This window comes from Vigna umbellata, chromosome 4 (genome assembly GCF_029865625.1).
Source record: "Vigna umbellata cultivar VRB3 chromosome 4, Vumbellata_1.0, whole genome shotgun sequence".
In the NCBI taxonomy this organism is placed as follows: Eukaryota; Viridiplantae; Streptophyta; class Magnoliopsida; order Fabales; family Fabaceae; genus Vigna; species Vigna umbellata.
Window position 1 is genome coordinate 36,329,933 of NC_142168.1, and position 17,246 is coordinate 36,347,178.

General features: G+C 32.6%; 1 protein-coding gene and 2 pseudogenes across 1 annotated transcript; 1 reads left to right on the forward strand and 2 right to left on the reverse strand.

The window, feature by feature from the left end:
• Positions 1 to 3,218: 3,218 nt before the first annotated feature.
• LOC124839094 (thaumatin-like protein) lies at positions 3,219 to 5,224 on the forward strand. Its single transcript, XM_047314837.2, has 2 exons — positions 3,219 to 3,413; positions 3,732 to 5,224. The coding sequence occupies exons 1-2, from the start codon at positions 3,350 to 3,352 to the stop codon at positions 4,445 to 4,447; spliced, it is 780 nt and encodes a 259-aa protein (XP_047170793.1). The 5' UTR covers positions 3,219 to 3,349; the 3' UTR covers positions 4,448 to 5,224.
• A 3,512-nt stretch (positions 5,225 to 8,736) lies between these two features.
• Positions 8,737 to 10,305, reverse strand: LOC124839096 (AAA-ATPase ASD, mitochondrial pseudogene; annotated as a pseudogene).
• A 1,330-nt stretch (positions 10,306 to 11,635) lies between these two features.
• On the reverse strand, positions 11,636 to 13,464 carry LOC124839097 (AAA-ATPase ASD, mitochondrial pseudogene; annotated as a pseudogene).
• Between the last annotated feature and the right edge of the window lie 3,782 nt (positions 13,465 to 17,246).

Below are 17,246 nucleotides of genomic sequence, written 5' to 3' on the forward strand. Positions count from 1 at the left end.
AATTCAAGCATTCTGAACTATGTTAACCAGGGGGAGTTTACCGTTTAGAGAATTTTTTTTTACATGCTGTCTAATCCATATTAATACATTGTTTAAAGTGTGATAAGAATTACTACCATGATATTTTAACAATCTTTTTTAATAATTTTTTGACAACTATTGCATTGGTTCATATATTTAAAATAGATCAATCACAAACTATCACATAGATTGTTTTAAAAGATTATAAAAAAAATTATTAAAAAAATATTTTCCTAAGATTTATTTATGCAAGTTCATTCTCAGTTGATTATTATTTATTTCACTCTAATTCTCTTCTATTTCTTTGCTCTAATATAATTCTTTTTATTTATACTTTGAGACATTACATTCATGCATCTACATATGCTCTGGAAAATTATTTGTAACTTATGAGAAGCCATATATCATTCATATGCATATTGCTTTGATAATACGAGCATTATACGTATATATAATATCCTTTGATGCTTCAATGATTGTATATATTTTGATAGCTTGTGTGAAAATGTTCCATATCGATGACATTTGCTATGAGATTTCGTTAAAGCTTTTATACTTCGTTGAATAAAGTTTTACGTAAGATTTTGATAGTATTAGATTGAACAATTGCTTTACTTCGGTAGTATGAACCTCCTATTCTAAATATATACAAAGAGCTATAATGAAATTCGACTAACATGATAGTTTTGACAAAATATTTTAAATTATTTCTTATTTTTTTTTTACAATGTTCTATAGTATACATTTCGTGTTAGCATGAGTATTTGCTAAATATTAAAATTGGAAAGATTGTTAAGATAACATCGTCTAATGAGATAATATCATCTAATAACTTATGTTTTGAAATTTAACAAACTATGTTTAACGAAATAACATTTAATAAAATAAACTCTCTAAAATAAGATTACTAAACATTGTAATCATATGAACACTATCCTAAACGCTCAACATTACTTTAAAAATATAAACTGTTTAAACGTTAACTACACATACATTGCCTAAAAGCTTAAGGTATAACGTATTAAATGCATGTATGTATAGTATTATTTTATCTATTGTGTTGTGTTCTCTTTATATGTGCAAATTATAAAAGTACAAAGCTTTTTCAAATGTTTTGCATTAGATCAGAAGAATGTTAAGAGATAGGAAGACATTATGGAAATGTTTTCAAGTGCTTTGTACTCTGCATCCACACAAGCTATCTTTGCAAAAACATATAGCATCTGACTTCATACCAAAAGGATACTTACCTACGACCATATCTTTTTCAAAAAAGACTATATAAAGATAATTGTATGAAGAGAAGATAAGCATAATACACTCATTATTGTTATGCTCTCAAAATTTCGTTGTCTAGCATTGTCTTTGAAAAATTAAAGTTTATCACAAGTCTTCAATTTATTTGTAATGAAATCTTATCCTCTTTGTGAAAGTTATAATTTGTATTTGTTTCCTAAAACACCTTTGATGTGTTTGTATATTCACAAGTAAATTAAAATACTTTGTTTGACTTAGTAAAGTTAAATGGTCCAATCAATTAGACAAAGAGGAGTGGTGAAACTCATCTAACTATTGAGTTGGTTGTAAAAACAAGAGTAATTAAACTCATTATAATCTTTTAGTAAAATCTTTAAGCTCTTAAGAAAGAATTGGATATAGTTCAATTTAGAACGAATCGGTATAAAAATAAATTTGCTTTATTAATTTTGGTTTTAAAAGTTTTTCTAAATACTTTTAAAAATATTTAAGAGTGTAACTTATTGCAAACCGTCTACTGTAAAAACACTTATTTTCAAAAGTTTAAAAAAAATCTATTCAACCCTCTCATTTTCAATTTTTTTCCTACGTTTCATTTAATATATCATAAAAAAATTAATAGAAATTTAATCAAAATATATTCAAACAATATTATATATATATATATATATATATATATATATATATATATATTTAATACAAAGAAGTAATAATTTCCACATATTAGGATTCATCACCAACTTACTTGAAATATGATCCTACTTGTGTTTTGAATTTAATTTTACATTCTATCTGTTGCTGTTGTCTTCAATACACATTATATACTAATATTGTATATTCTCAGTAATACTTGTATACCAATAAAATTATTATTATATGATAAAACTATATGAAATATTATTTTAAATAATATTTTATGAATAAAAAACTAACTAGTAATATAATGAAGTATTACATAATTTATAATTTATCGCTAATAGCTTATTAAAAAATTTATAAAAAGTGTATAGGATTATGGTACTTAAAAAAGAATATTAAATATACTACATAATTGAATTATACAATTAAAACTAACCCAATTTTTTTAATAATAATTTATATTTTTCATACTAAATTCGTTGATGATAGGAACAAACATTAAAAAATTGTTAAAAGTAACAAAAGTAATTTATTAACATTAAATTGATCCATGACAATATTTGCAAATTGTAGGACTTAACTTAAAATATATTTAAGTTAAATGTTTTATGTTATTTTAGTTAAAGTAAGTGTGATAGGAGACTAAGAGTCTATGAGAGGAGAAGGAAGAGTTAGTAGAGTTAGTTACTCTAACTGTCTTAACAGTTAGAAAGGGCGCGGGTTAGACTTGTATATATAGGTAGTAGTTATCTGCTGAAAGACACTTTTGGACTACTTGTATTCTTTGTACAGGATTTGTTATTCCTGTGGGGGAGGTTAGGCTCCCATAACTGTCCTGTATCTGACTTTCTTGCTGTTAATAATACGTGTAGAGATTATTCAGTGTTCAGTGTGAGCTCTCCGCGTGTGTTAGTGAGGTTTTATTTAGGTTTATTGATTAGAAACCTAACAAAGTGTCTATAAAATTCTTAATTTAAAATATTCTTTTATTACTTTGATTATATTAATTAATATTTTTTATCTTTGATGTTAAACTAACAGTAGCTAATACTACAATAATGTTAAATTTGTTATTTTCTTACTAGAAGATGGCGATTTTGACATAATCATTACATATTCAATGCCTCATTATAAAAAAAATATATATAAAATTTAAGCATAATCTATATATAGGTCTACAGTAGCAGTTAACTTAACAAACATTCATTTTCATTACTGATGTCCACTTGTTAACTATTGCTTTGTTCTCCTTCAAGCAAAGACCATGTACGCTTAAGGGTCAACATCACCCTTTTCCTTCCTTTTATGTTAAGATTATCCACATCAAATCTTAGAGTAAAATTCAAGAACAAACTTATTTTCTCATACATATATATATAAAAGTAAAAGTGTGTTAGGTGTTCATACCATTCATTTACCAAGATTCAGAATAATGCAGCTGCCAAAGTGTAATGTGGCTTTCTTTTTCTTCCTGATCTGCTCTTCCCTTTACTGTGGTAATTCCATATTCATCTTATTTTTCATGTTAATATAGCTTATAGGTTAACAGTTGAAGTGGGTTGTCTCTAATGTTTACATATTTAGTTTTTGGAACTTGTATGAACTCTGATTGATTGTTCTATAACAATGTGTAGAAATTAGTGTGTGAGCAGTCAGTACAAATGGATTTTAGGTTATCATTTAATCAGAAATTGTCATGTTGTTTATTGACATTTATAAGGATTAGTTCAAAAGTTATTCATCTGATGTTTCTCAATGGTTGATGATGTAAACAAATTAAATTCAATTGCTAAGAATGAAAAGTATATATGCAGGAAATGCAGAGGCGCATCAAGTTGCACTCTATGTGCACAACAAATGTCCCTTTCCAATATGGCCAGCAACTGCACCAAACAGTGGCCAACCAGTGATAGCAGATGGAGGATTCTACCTTGCTCCAGGTCAAACCGAACGTGTGATAGCACCATGGACATGGAATGGTAGAATCTGGGCAAGAACAGGTTGCAATTTTGGTTCAAATTGGAAACCAGCCTGTGAAACTGGGGACTGTGATGGAAGACTAGCATGCAATGGACTCATAGGCACTCCCCCAGCAACACTGGTTGAAGTTTCACTTCAAGGAGGAAAGCCAAATTACTATGATGTTAGCCTTGTTGATGGCTACAACATCCCTGTGTCTGTCACTCCCAAGATCACAAACCCCAAATGCCTCATTCAAGGGTGCTTGAAGGATGTCCGAGCGTTGTGCCCTCCTGAACTTGAGGTGCTGAATTCCAAGGGAGAAGTTGTGGGATGCAAAAGTGCTTGTTTGGCCTTTGATGATGACAGGTTTTGTTGTAGGAATGAATATGGGAGTCCAGGGAAGTGCAAGCCTAGTGTATACTCAAAGATATTTAAGGATGCTTGTCCTAACTATTTTAGCTATGCTTTTGACTCACCTACTCCATTGGTGAGTTGTGCATCCTCAGAGTATGTAATAACATTTTGTCCTTATGGATGGGGAGGTGCTGGTGAACACAAATCTGAGTAGGAAGTGTTTACACCTCTGTTGTTGGAATTAAGGTTGGTTCTGGAATCAAATGATTTGATTCTGTTTGATATTTGTTGCAATAAAAGTTGTGTATTGGTTATTGCATGTTATTGATACCTTAAAAAAGGAAATGATACTTCGACAACCAGTTTTGACAACATTTAAACACGGGACACGTGTGTAAATGTGAGCGGTCCACGTTTTTAATGAAAAAGCTGCCGAAATCTGACGTGGCAAGGGGCGGGCAAGTTTAGAAGTTTAGTTTGAAATTTGAAATTCATTTCGAACATTGTAGAGAGAGAACCGCGAACATTGGGAGGGAGGCTGTGACCTAGACAGAGAGAGGCCGAGAGAGTTGGAGAAAGGGAGTTCGAGAGAGAGAGGTCCAACGGAGTGCTTGCCGGGGTGCCGCCGGACAACGTTTAAGGCCGTGTCGGAGCTATTCAACCCCTCCAGCCGGTTCCGATTCACGGCTGCCGCAGCTCCGACGTTGGCCAACGAAGCGAAGACGGCATCGTCTTCCGTCCGGCCCAGCGAACTAGGGGCGCGTTCAAGGTCTCGCTTCGTCCTACCTGCTTCCGTCCCTGTCCCGGAGCATCGCCGGAGTGCCGCCGGAGTGTCGACTGTTCGGTGGACGAAAAAGAGGGGTTTAGGTTTAGGTTTCTTTCCCATTTGGGGAGGTTTAGGTTTTGGTTTCTTTCCCATTTTCATGTATTGAACTCAGTCTCTTTGAAATTTTCTAGTTGAATCTGTTTCTCCACTCAAGTTTCTTATTCATTTTACGCTTTAACTGTTCATTGTGCTGCAAGTTTTACTGTTCATTATCTCTTTCACGCTGCCATGGTAGGATTTTATTGTTCATGCTTGCTTTCAGTCGCTGGTTCCATTCAAGTTTGTGTTTCTGGGTTTGTGTTTCTGGGTTTGCGTTTTATGCTTAAGTTTAATTTGTGCATGAACGTTCGGTCATACTATGCGTTTTATGGTTCCATTCAAATTTTGATGTTTCAGTCTAAGCGTTCGGTTTTGATGTTTTAGACTGAGCGTTCGGTTTTGGTGTTTTAGTGATTTAAGCGTTCGATCTAAATTTGATATTCTTAGGTTTGAATCTGAAACGTTCGGTTTTGGGTGTATTAGTAAGCGTTCGGTTTTGGGTGTATTAGTAAGCGTTCGTCCTAGTTGTGTCAGAGAGCTTTAACGTTCGAACTTGGTTCTGTTTTAATGCTTGTGAGCGTTCTTCTTAATTTTGATTCTTAGGTTTGAATTTGAAGCGTCTGGTTTTGTGTTCTCAGGTAACGAGCGTTAGCGTTCGATCTTGGCATGTGTTAGTGATTGTTTGCGTTCGACCTGGATCGGAGTGTACCTTTTGAACGTTCGGTCTGTGTGTTAGTGAGTGTTAGAGCATTCGGTCGTGTAATGTGAACGGTCGTTCGTTTTCGGTAGCGTTTCCCGTATTGCCCGACCGTCCAAAAAGTAGTGGTGTCTGAACACTAACCGCGTTCGGTCGTGTAATGTGAACGGTCGTTCGTTTTCGTTAGCGTTGCCCGAGCGTCCTCTAACAAAAACTCGTGTCCGATGAGGACGGACTCTGGCGGCACTCGTGGCTGCTCGGAGGAACACGAACTCCGGCAGCACTCGTTTCTCGAAGTATACCATTAATGTTGACTATCGCTTTTGTATCGGACCAAACCCGCAAACGCAACTACAATTCAAATTCAAAATATAAACAATCAAAAAACTCAGTTTCAAACAAACAAATCAATTTTCAAAACATTTTATGTACTTACATTCTTATAACCTCCTTCTTTTGAGCAATCCATCTACACTAATTCAATCAAAGTACAATCGACGGGGGGAAAAACCCTAACAAAAGGCCAAGGACCTTACACAGAAGACAGACTGGGTGGGTGGCTCCTCTTGGAACAGCGGCAGCCAAAAACGCGTCGGTGAAGGAATCAGACAACACGGGAAGCCGGCGGAACTCCGGTCGCCAACGAACCGCGACGCTCGACGGAATCAAAGGAGTCGAAAGAAGACTCGATGGCGGGCTGGGGAGAGAGGTCGACGGACTCTGTCTACGGTTCGGAAATATTACCACAACCGACGGTCTGGCGACCACCGTAATGCTCCGGTACAGTCGAAGAACCGGCCACCAAAGCACCTCTGCACTCCAAGCAAGCAACCGCGTCGGCTGATTGCAGACGTCAAACGCCTCGAAGGGTGGCTGGGTGCGACGAAGACGGAGACGAAGTCTCTCTATCTCACTATCTTTCTGTTTCTCTCTCTACCAAACCCTAAAAATTCAAATTCTGAAAACCACAAATGACCCCACAACTTCAAACTCGCACTCTGAATCTTCATTTTCCACGTCAAATTAATTTTTGAAAACCAATTACACGTGCACCAATGGCATTTTGACACATGGCCCGTGTCAAAATGTTGTCATTGTCGAAGTATCATTTCCCCTTAAAAAATACCAAGTGATACCCAGTTTCTAATTTACTATCATTAGTTAATTGTAGCTGTTTAATATATATTTGTTTATCATACATTCTTAGAAGTAGTTTATATTTAAAAAGTAGGCTTAATTACCTACTTAGTCCCCATGTTAGGAGGTAATTTTCTGTTTAGTACCCAGTTTTAAAAATGTAGGCATTTGGTACCTATGTTTTGAAATTTGTATCAATTCAATCCTATCCAGTTAACGGCGTTATAATTGATGCGAGAAATTAAGGACGTTAATGATAGCCTGGGTGGAATAGCTATCAAATGTTTGAATGCATCTTCATTAACGTCCTTAATTTCTCGCATCAATTATAACGTCGTTAACTGGATAGGATTGAATTGATACAAATTTCAAAACATAGGTACCAAATGCCTACATTTTTAAAACCGGGTACTAAACAGAAAATTACCTCCTAACATAGGGACTAAGTAGGTAATTAAACCTTAAAAAGTATAAGAAATATCCCAGCCAATATAGTTTGACATTCATATTAAGTGAAAAAACACCTTTTCTTTTAGCTGTTACTGTAGGAGTATGCAGTATACAGAGAATTATGGTGGTAATAAGAGCTTTTTAGCAGATTCAAATATTCAAAGTAGATGAAAAAACAATAACCATAAACGGTTTTTCTCTCTCTCGTATTAAGACAGTATAACCAAAGAAAAGTCATTAAAACTACATGTCAAATACTGGTACAACTTTTATTCAATCAAAAAGGAGAAATTACTGAACTAATCTAAAATACTAATGGACTGTGGCATTCCTTCTCACTCTTTCACCAGAAATTTCATTAGCATATTAACTTCTTCCTCTTTAGTTAACTGTTCTATTTCATCCTTTAAAGTGGTATGAAGTACTTCTATTTTTTGCAAAATGATTGTACTAGTTGTATTGTATACTATTCATTCTACCACTCACTACCAGACCTGAAGAACAACTTGTGCAAGCATATTAACATAAGGATATTAGAGAACTATCCTTCATTTGAAGGGTATTTTCAAATATTTATGAAATATAAAATATAAAAATTAAAATTCAAAACATTTTAAATTATTTAATGATAGTAAAAATATAAATTATAAAAGCAAAGATATTTTATAAATTTAAATTAAATAGAAAATTAGTTTTATAACTTTATTTCACTATTGATTATTTCTATTTTGAGACTTAATAATTAATAAAGTCATTGAAAAAATTAAAAGAAATTTTATTTGAATGAAAAATTAATTAAATAATCTTTTTATCCCTGTAATACACCTCAAACCATCTTTATAAGAAAAATGTGTTTTTAAAGACATATGGTTGGCTAAAATCATTCTTTTGTTGGCTTATTTTAATCATTCTTAAAATTATCTTAATTTTAAGAATAATTAATCGGGTACATTTATTTTGTAAATTAAAAAATAAATAGATATTTCTACACTAGTATTGTATCCATATAATATATAATCTGAATTTGTTGCAACATCAGTTCTATTGTTTGTATGTGTTATTTAATAATATTTGCATTCCCTTTTCTTCAACTTTACACCATTCTTATCACAATTCTGGATTTAGTGCAGTCTAATGAAGATGAAGTGCGTGCTTGCGTATAAAGGTATACATCATGAGTTTATCATATCACTAGTTTCATACATATTCTATGCATTTCCAATCATCAGCATATGTCTGTTGGAAAATTTTGTTAGGTCATCAATTAGGTACCACTTAGATTGGACCATAGAACAACGTTTTAGGCCACAAAGGACAGGTGTAGCAGTTCTACAATTTTTTAAAGTTCAGCTCATGAATGTTCTAAAGATGTCACTGAGTATTAAATATACTTCATCAAGTATTATTAAAAGTTATTGAGAAAAGTATCCACACTATTTGACTATTTTTCAGTCCAATGAGGACCATGCACAACTTTTTCTTGCATCTTTGTCGATTCTAGTGCTTGAATCAGACTTTTCAAGTAAATTTCTGCATCCCCAGAAGCATTTTTAGGCATCAAATGTTCTGCAACCTCAGCTGGAGTAATTTTGATTTCCTTGAGCAGTTCACTTATTGTGCCAAACAGATGGTGTGCATCAATGTTAAGATAATTCTTAGCCAATAACTTGAATGCCTCAAAGCCACAGTAGGACAACTCTATGTGCAAGTCCATTCTCCCTTTCCTGACCAATGCAGGGTCCAATTTCTCCACATAGTTTGTGGTGAAAACTATCAACCTCTCACCCGCACTTGCAGACCATAACCCATCAATGAAATTAAGCAGACCAGAAAGTGTTACCTGGCTACTTTTGACATCTTTCTCTTGCATTCCTTGTTGTTTTTGCCCTGGATGATTCTTCTCTTGCTCTTGCTCTTCCTCTTCCTTTTCCTTTTTCTTCCTCCTTTGGCCAGTCAAATCAAGTGAACAATCTATGTCCTCAATTACAATTATAGATTTGCTTGAGGTCTCAATCAGAAGCTTCCTCAATTCAGTGTTGTCCTTCACAGCAGTCAGCTCAAGATCATACAAATCATATCCTAACAAATTTGCCATAGCAGCAATCATTGTGGACTTGCCTGTTCCTGGTGGTCCATAAAGTAGGTACCCTCTCTTCCATGCCCTCCCAATCCTTGCATAGAACCCCCCTGACTTGCTGAATGTGATGAGATCATCAATGATCATTTCCTTCTCCTCAGGATCCATAGCCAGTGTTTGAAATGTTGCAGGGTGCTCAAACATCACATGGCTCCAATAAGAACCACTATTGGTATAAAGCTTCCTTTGCCTGTTTTTCACCTTAATGGCCTTACCCTCTTTCATAACATAGTTAAGATATGTCCCTAAGATCACATCTCTGTTTCTCTTATGAAAAGTGAGCTTGTAGTACCTTCTCTCATCTGACATAGGATGGTGGAAGGAAATTGTGGACTGTGCCTTGGAAATGTGCTTGCCAGAGGCCCACCAAAGCTTCACACCACTGAACTCATCACCTACTTCTTCATGATCATCCATGCTGAGAACAAGTGACTGGTTGTTCTTCCCTATGTCACCTTTGAGCTTCTTTGCTTGTGTTGATGCCTTGGAGCTGAGGTAGTTCTCTATGGCAGAATAGGCCTCACTGCGCATCAGTCTCTCACCTGTGAACTCATTGAATGTGATTTGGATGTAAGGGTATACATAAGTCACCAATCTTTGGGAGTGTTTCTCAATTTGGTTGACAACTTGGTAAGGGAAAAATTGCTTAAACATGGCCCAAACAAATATCAAGGAACCAACTATGGATCCTATGTGACCGAACAGATCACCTGGATTCATCTTACTTCCACCTCTTACTTTTTCTTGCAGACAACTTTCTGGTTCAGACATTCTCTTATATAGAAGATTCGGGATATGTGTGACAAAATATCCCTCTCATACCTCATAATATCTTTGGATATACTTCAAATAAAAATAGGCCATACTACACTGTGGATAAATCATAAATCATAATATACAATAAATTTGTTGAATTTTATAATACTGTAAACTGATCTGATTCGTGACTTCTGGTTGATTCACATGATCAAACTTTATTACCAATATTAAACACATAATCTAGTGTATTAGAAAAAGTTTTCTTTCATTACATCTTATCATAAATAATTTATTAGAAGCACTTCCACTATATCTGTGCTGTTTTTTAGTTTATTTATGTATTTGATCAGATTTAGAAAAATATTTTGTTGTGTATGACGTGTGTTGATGCATGCTAAATTGTCATAGCACCGACTACAGGTTCCTTAATCAATTGGATAAGAAGATACAATAGAGCAGAAAAACAAAAACATTTGGTTAGGTATCCCAATTTTTGACTTTCTTATGCTACACAGTGTTCATTTTGAGTGGTTCTTATAAAGCTTGAAAGGTCACCAGATAAAGATGAAATCAGCCTTTGCTTTTGCAAGAAAAAGTAAATTAGGCCTGTTCTATGTTCTGTTTAGGTAGGGCACAGAGCAAGAAAACAGAATGAAAAGACTTATTTTTGTTTATTATCATTTTTATTTAATAGCTGACTATTATAGCTTAAATGTTTCTGAATGTTTATATAAAAAATTCTAATTAGTTTTCTTATCTGATATCACTGTCCATGTATGAATCTAGGAAGGGAGAAAAGGTCTTCGTGTTTGAGTGTGGATCAAAATATAGAAAATATAGGGTAATTATCAGTAATGGTCCAAAAACCAGTAACTGGTGAAAACTACAAATGCTAGATTGTCGTCTAATAGTAACATTGAATCCATAACCAAGTTTAACTTTGTGACTATCACAATTTAATATAAAGTATTGGTTGAAACTGAGAACTGTTTGATAATTAACTTGTGAACCAGTAGCTGAGAACTATTTATTTAAGAAACATTGAACCTTTCAGTCATCAACAACGTCAAAGATCAAATAAAAATAATTTCTTTTTGGCCTGCAAGAGAGTTGGAAGAGTGACTTAGATTGGTAAGACAATGATCATTGTATGTTTATTTGACTAGGATGTTTTTTTATTTAAAAAAACACCATTCTTCCGTGTAGTAAAATCTTTGAACTGCATTTTTTTCAGGTGGTTGGTTTCCAATGAACCAAACATTATGCCTTATACAAAGATGGCACAGACTGAAATGAAGTGAGTTCAATCTGTAAGCTAAGAAACATTGGAAAAACCAGAAGACAAGGAAAATAAAGATTGAGCAACACAAGAAGGTTAATTGATTCTTATTAAGCCAAGAAGCTACCAAGAAGCTACATTGGAAAAATTGGTAGATATTTCAAATTACCAAATCCCAGTAGTGGTAGTGTACTGCAGTCATTACCTACCAATAGAAAATCTAACTGGCTAGATCAATATTTGATTGTTATTTGCAAACCCATTTTCCATTTCCCCCTCAACAAAACCCATTTTTCATTTCCCCCTCAACAAAACCCATTTTCCTTCACCTTATTCTCCCTAGTTTTTTCTTGGTTTATTTCCTTATTCTGAGTAGATTCTTCTTTGGCTTTCTCCTCCTCCAACTTTTTCTGTGCTTCTTCTTCTGCCTTTTTCTTTGCATTTTCTTCCTTGTTCTTCTCAAGAGCCATAATCAAATTCTCCAGGCAAGTCTCCACATCTTCATCCTCAGACTTTGGCATTAGATTCTCAGCAACATCAGCAGGTGACATTTCTGTCTCTTTCAACAAATTCCCAATTCTACCAAACAAAAGGTGGGACTCAACATCCAAGTAGTTTTTGGCCAGCACCTTGAATGCATCAAAACAACAATAGGACATCTCAATGTGCTTATCCATCCTCCCTCTCCTGATGAGAGCAGGGTCAAGTTTCTCCACATAATTTGTGGTGAAAATGATGATCCTCTCACCTCCACAAGCTGACCAAATCCCATCAATAAAATTCAGCAACCCAGATAGAGTTACCTTGCTGCTCTTGCTACTCTCCTCTTCATTCTTCCTCATAGGATCTTTTTGTTCTTCATTCTCAACCTCTTCCTTTTTCTTCTTCCTCTGCCCAGTAAGATCAAGAGAACAATCAATGTCCTCAATCACGGTAATAGACTTACTTGGAGTTTCAATCAACAACTTTCTCAACTCAGTGTTGTCCTTCACTGCTGTCAATTCAAGATCATACACATCATAGTTCATGAACTTAGCAATAGCAGCTATCATGGTAGACTTCCCGGTCCCTGGAGGGCCATACAAAAGATACCCTCTTTTCCAAGCCTTACCTATCTTTGAATAATACTCCTTTCCCTTCTTAAATTTGGCAAGGTCTTTCAGGATATCTTCCTTCCTTTTCGGATCCATTGCCAGTGTTTCAAAAGAGGCAGGGTGCTCAAACACTATGTGGCTCCACTTTGACTGCTTGTAACCATACCAACCACTGCTAGGATTGTTGGTGTAAAGCTTCAACTGCCTGTTTGTCAACTCAATTTCCTTCCCCTCTTCCAACACATGCTTGATGTAAGACATGGTGATGATATCACGGTGGCTTCTGTGGAAGGTGAGCTTGTAGAACCTTTTCTCATCAGAGGAACCGTAGTAAGAGAAAGGGTTGTACCTCTGTGGATTGGAGCTTACTTTGTTTGCACTCCACCACACTTTGACACCTTGGAACTCATCAGTGATCTCTTCATTGTCATCCATGCTGAGGACCAGTGGGGTTTGGCTATCCTTCACCACTTCAGCTTTGAGTCTTTTGGCTCTCTGAGATGAGTTTGCACTGAGGTAGGTTTGGATGGCATTGTATGCTTCACTTTTCTTCAGTCTTTCTCCTGAAAATTCAGGAAAGGTAATTTGGATGTAAGGATTGAAATGGTTTGTCACTTTTTGAGCATAGGCCTGAAGACGGTCACGAAAGGAAGAAGGGAAGAATCGCTCAAAAACGGTGTACATGAACACCACAGTTGCCATTAACGATCCCATTTGACTCCATAGCTCCCTCATCTTCTATCAGATCTTCTTTGCTGCTCTTTCTTTTCTCACTTTTCTCTCACCTTACACAATTTCTGTGAATATATATACACACGTGTGTGTTCTTTCTTGCCAAGTTCCTCCAAGGAAAAGTCAAAGTTTCTTACATACAAGTGCCCTTTCTTGTCAAGTTCCTTGTAGAAAAAGAAAAAAGAAAACTTTTTCAATTGGGTAAGTTATTTTTTTCTCTAACTTGATTCCCTTGTATTAGGATTACCGTGAGTTTGAATACATAATAATCAGGAATAGAACCTATTGCTCTGAAAAGAAATAAATTATAACTTTAACTTAATGTTACAAAATTATGTTATAAGTAAGACATGAGTTAAATTTAAATAAAGAATTGATTTCATGTTATAATTAAAAATTTTGAGATATTGAATTTATAAATTTTTTTAACTTTTTATCCACGATATTAAAAAAGGTTACGATTTTGGGTGAGAATGGAAAGAAAGAAGTTTAAAGACGGTGGAAGATGCGAAAGCCGCTTTGGTTAGAGACATTGCGTTGGTACTTTCCTATCCATTTGGCATATGGGACAATAGCAGCCTCTCCTTCCACTTTACAACGCAAACACGTTTCCTTACTATAAAAGCTTGATCTACTCTGATCCACTATTTATTTTAACACATTTAAACTTATATTATTTTTTTAAAGAGTGTAATAATTAGTTATTTTTCTTTACTATTATAATAACATTGTTAAATAAATGTTTTACTAGTTTGTGATTTTTTTAATCTTTTAATTATTTTTTGTCACGCGTCAAGTTTAAATTTTAAATTAGTATTTTTTTATTTTAATTGAATTCAGTTTATTTTTTTAAATTCTGAGTTATTTTATTTTTTTAAAATCGAGATCATATTTCATGTTATAATGATATTTTTATTAAAATTGATATTTTTAATAATATTAATTATTTTAAAATTTATATTTTGTATTCAAATTCATTTAAATTTTCTTTTAAAATTTTAAATATATTTATTTTAAACCATAGTAAAATTGTTTAACATTTTACATTTAAATTTATAAAATTGTTATTTTTAAACTAACTCTAACATTTATATAAAAGTTATTGATATATAATGTTATAGAAATATTTAAAATAAAAATTTATAAATTTATATGAAATTATGTACAATTATTTGAAACATATAATCTTGTTAAAAATCATTAATAAAAATATCAATTTTAATAAAAATATCATTATAATATATATATATATACAAAAATTAAATTTGATATTAATATGAAGAGATATAAAAATATTTAATATAAAGAAAAAATTAGAATAAAATTAATAAATACATAGATTAAATTGAGATTCATGTCTTGCCACATGACTTTTGACACACGATAAAAAGAATTTCTTCAAACAAAATAAATAAATAATTAAAAAAATTAAAGAAAAACATGTCATGTTAGTATAATTCTAACATAAATGATCTAATTATTAAGCATTTTAAAAAATAAAAATTCAATTGAGAACAATAAAAATATGAAAATTTATTTGAAATTTTTTAACAAATATAAAAGCCAAAAAATATTTTAACCAAAAATATATGATATACTTTCTTCTTCTTGTAATAAACTTTGTGACTATTTTATTATGACCACTAACATTTGTTATATTTGGTAAACATTTTAAAAGACAGATAAAAAAAACATGTATACAAAAATAAAATAATTACGAACGATTTATTGGTACAAGGATTAAAATGTACAAATGGTTAAAGTATAGAACAAATGAGTAATTAAATCTGTATATTATTCTTTGAATAGTTAGTCATTGAACAAATTTATGGAACATTGGAACAACTGAAGTTAATATTTCCAACAGTTACTTCAATAACTCATGTATGTGCATCTTAATAATTGCAATTAGAACACTGCCAAAATGAGTATTATAAAACATAAAAACAAATAGATAGAGATATTCTCATGAATTAGAATTTTGTTTTACTATTGTATGCAAAATAATAATAATAATAAATAATAATAACATATAAAAGTAAATTTGTCTTATTAGGTTTAAGAAGTAGGTGAGTAATAAATCAATTAATTAGACTAATGGGTTGGTAGACTAGATTGGATTTAGCGATTATTTTACCCTTTTTTTTCAAACATTTTATTAAAAGAAAAAACTTAAAATACTTTTTTTTATTGTATCACATCATTGTTATTATAGCCTGTGCATCATCACTGCTTATTTTTACACCCCATTGGAAAAGGGAAGTTTCATTCCTCAAAGTCTGTTTTATAATCTACTATTTATATATTCTGGAAAGTTTGTTTTCAAAATTTTACCTTAGAAAAATCGCTAGAAAGCTCGTTATAAAAGACTATAAAAATATATACGAGTATATGTGTGTTTTTTTTATAGCAAAGAATAATAATTTTTTTATTATAGTTACAAAAATAAATATAAATAAATGTTATAATTTTATTTTTGATCATTTTTATTTATTCCATAGATAATTTTTTTATTATAAAAGTTATTTTAGATCATAATTTTTATTAAACTAAAAAAACAGACACTAATTCTAGTACATGTTGGTGTCGCTAAGTAAGCTCTTTTTCTTTGCTTTACTTTCTTTTCCAACTTGTAATAATATATAATAACGAATACGCATCAAGTAAATATTAATATTTCGCATGATTCGCAACATCATAACTATATTTATACTGATATGTCAAATATTTTATTAAAGGATATTAGACAATCAAATATTGTGTTAGTTATAATTTAAATATGGGTTAAATATGTTTTTAGTCCCTAAACTATTGGCCGTTTCTGGTTTTCGTCCCTCTTTCAAAGTAAGGTACAATTTGGTCCTCATTCTTTTCGAAACATTCGTTTTAGTCCTCGAAAACTAACACCGTTTAAAAATTTGGTCCTCATTTAGCAACAAAACGAGGACTAAAACCAAAGTTCCGGGACTAAAATGAACGTTTCGAAAAGAATGAGGATCAAATTGTACCTTACTTTGAAAGAGGGACGAAAACCAGAAACGACCAATAGTTTAGGGACTAAAAACATATTTAACCCTTTAAATATTATTATAACTTGTATAGATTTGTGCACCTGTCGGTCCTTTAATAGGTGAAGAATTATATGATTCTTGAATGTATATATATGGTACTCTACTATTTGAAATAATACATCAAAATTAGTTTTTAAACCTTTTATTATGGTATCAGAGCCAAACACTAATATCTTCTTCAATATAGAAATCAATGTTTTTTTTCATTGAATATTTCTGATGGCTTCTTCCGATGACAATCAAAATCGGAGAAACATGATTCTGGAACTTCCGCTGCTTCCAAGAGTTATATTTCTACTGCTGTCGGATTTGTGACCAAGTTAGGTATATCTAACTCTGCCCTTAATCTTTCTGTTGTTACTAAGGGTAGTGATTGTATAATTGATTCAGGTGCTACTAATCATATGACTTGTGATCCTCATATATTTACTAATTTTTCCTCTAATTGTTCTAAAACTGTTATTATTAATGCCAATGGGGTCTCATCTCCTATTGAAGGTATATGTACTATATCCCTCTCACCCTCTTTATCGATTCCTGATGTTTTATTTGTTTCTACATTAAACTGTAATCTTATCTCCGTCAGCAAGTTAACCAAATCACATTCTTGTGTTGCCTTGTTTTACCCAACCCATTGTCTTTTTCAGAACATCCATTCCAAGGAGAAGATTGCTAGTGGTAGAGAGAGTGAAGGACTGTATTATCTTGAAAATGTCTCACAATCAAACCATAAAAGAGGGTTGGCTTGTCTTGTGAATGATCTCATACAAGATAAAAACAAAAAAGAAATTT